This window comes from Seriola lalandi, unplaced genomic scaffold (genome assembly GCF_002814215.2).
Source record: "Seriola lalandi dorsalis isolate HSWRI2012SDOR001 ecotype SW California unplaced genomic scaffold, Sedor1 jcf7180001963583, whole genome shotgun sequence".
In the NCBI taxonomy this organism is placed as follows: Eukaryota; Metazoa; Chordata; class Actinopteri; order Carangiformes; family Carangidae; genus Seriola; species Seriola lalandi.
Window position 1 is genome coordinate 1 of NW_019434251.1, and position 1976 is coordinate 1976.

The 1976-nt window shown below is 41.1% G+C and overlaps 1 protein-coding gene across 1 annotated transcript; it reads right to left on the reverse strand.

Annotated features, from left to right (window-relative positions):
• Positions 1 to 95: 95 nt before the first annotated feature.
• LOC111648476 (utrophin-like) lies at positions 96 to 1580 on the reverse strand (the record flags this gene model as incomplete). The annotated part of the gene is made up of 3 exons (XM_023398313.2): positions 96 to 227; positions 669 to 830; positions 1393 to 1580. Coding segments are annotated over 3 exons (482 nt in total), but the record flags the coding sequence as incomplete, so codon positions are not given.
• Between the last annotated feature and the right edge of the window lie 396 nt (positions 1581 to 1976).

A 1976-nucleotide genomic window follows, 5' to 3' on the forward strand; every position in this document is an offset into this window, starting at 1 on the left:
TAATGTCATGATAATGTAGTGGCGGCATCAGTAGAGAAAAAGTTGGACATCAGTTTATGTAGTTTCTGATGTTCTCCAGTAGGAGTCAGTGTTACCTGAAGCTGATCCAACATGGTCCCACCACGGGCAGCCTTGCCATCAGTGGTCGGCGGAGGCAGGTTGGCCACGTTCCTCCTTCTCATCTCTTCTACTGTCACCTCGTGTGCTGCGATCTCTGCCCCGATGGTCTGAGGAAGAAGTGGAAACGAAGACATGCATCACAAATGTGATATGCTCTTGCTTTGACCATACCTTTTACCATTCATTAGGTATTTTCTGAGTTTTTGTACTCGCAGCGTGAATGTGTACTACTATTATATGTTGAGAAGGACAAATATATTTATGCTTCCTCAATTATGACCTATTTAACAACAAATTATATACTGTTGAAATCTATAAAGTATATTTTTTCATTACTTAAGTGTAATTTTATTTACGAGATTTTCAGACTGCGGACTTCTGTTATATATTATTATTTTACTATTTATTGGGCTCCAAGCCGCAGGGAGGAAACTTCAGACAGGTGAGATGACACTCTATGAAGTAAGAGCCACCAGGCTTTGGTGTCACATCTTGTTTGGTGACTTCTCTGGGTATGGATGTGTTTGTGCTATGCATGTGCCCTGTACCTGCGCCTCCTGTGGGAGCTGGAAGGCGTCTATGCGATCAGTGAGGTAGGAGGTGAGCGTGTGGTCCAGCTGGCTCAGAGACTCCTGCAGCGATTGGAGCGCCTGTTCGTTCTCCTTCAGTGTCTGCAGCTGCTGCTCGAGGCTGATCTGCCGGTTCACCGCCTGGATGAGGACACGGACAGCAAGTCAGGAGTTTGAATTTTTCAGTTATTCTGATATTCTATATGGAAGCTAACAAGGAGAAGACCATTTGCTGACAGTGGGACTGAATATAATGGCTGATGTATCTTATTAGTAACCGTTATACACAAGAGTCAAAACACCTCATCTACAATACAGATTGTTTCTGTTGTTTTTAACTGAATGAGAAGCTGCATAAAGGCATAGTCTTTATTATGATTGAACATATGAGGGAGGACACCAGAAAAATATCATGTACCAAGTGCACAATAATACAATGAACTCTTTGATGTAAAATATACTGAAAAGCAAATTGAATAATTATCAATATAAATAAATAATACAATACAAAGGTGTATTCAGTGTTGGGTATTATTATACATACAAATCTCAATACATAAAATGGTGAGTCAAGTACAGCCCACAAATAAGTCTGAGAAACATGACACAGTGGCATGTTTGCAAATGATATATTCAAATACAAACTGTAACAGTGAAAATGTATGGCATATATAGATGTAACACACAAAGACAAGGTCCTGACCTGGTGGTTTAGCTGCTCGTAACGAGAATTAAAGGCCTCTAGTTTTTCACTAATGAGTTCATCCAATATGCCCCCGTCAATCAGCGTCTGACCCAGCTCTCTGATTTGCGTGCGGTTGTCCCCCGGGTGGCGAAGCACGCTCTCCAAAGACTGGTGGTGAATGGAGAGATGGAGAAGAAGGTAAATATCTGCGCAATGAATTTGAAAATTCAAGCAAAAAGGGAAAGGAAGTGAGCACGAAGGAGTCAAATTGAATAAAACAGTCCTTTGGTAAAGCCACAACAAAGATCAAGAAAGCTGAACGGCTTCACAGTTCCAACAGTTTTACATCAGAAGCTGGACAGCAGGAACAAGTAAAAACACAGATCAAAGCTACAGATACAAACCAAACACTTGAGGAACACAAAACACGGGAGAAGAAAAACAAATCCAGTAAATGAGTAAAAAGTGTGTGTTTATATGCGTGAAAGATTGAGAAAGGACCGAAAAGCTGAGCAAACAGATGGAGTGCAGATGCAGAAATGGTGGGTGTGTCAGATGGAGGCAAACCAAAAAAAAGACGATAACAGGAACGAGAAATGAGA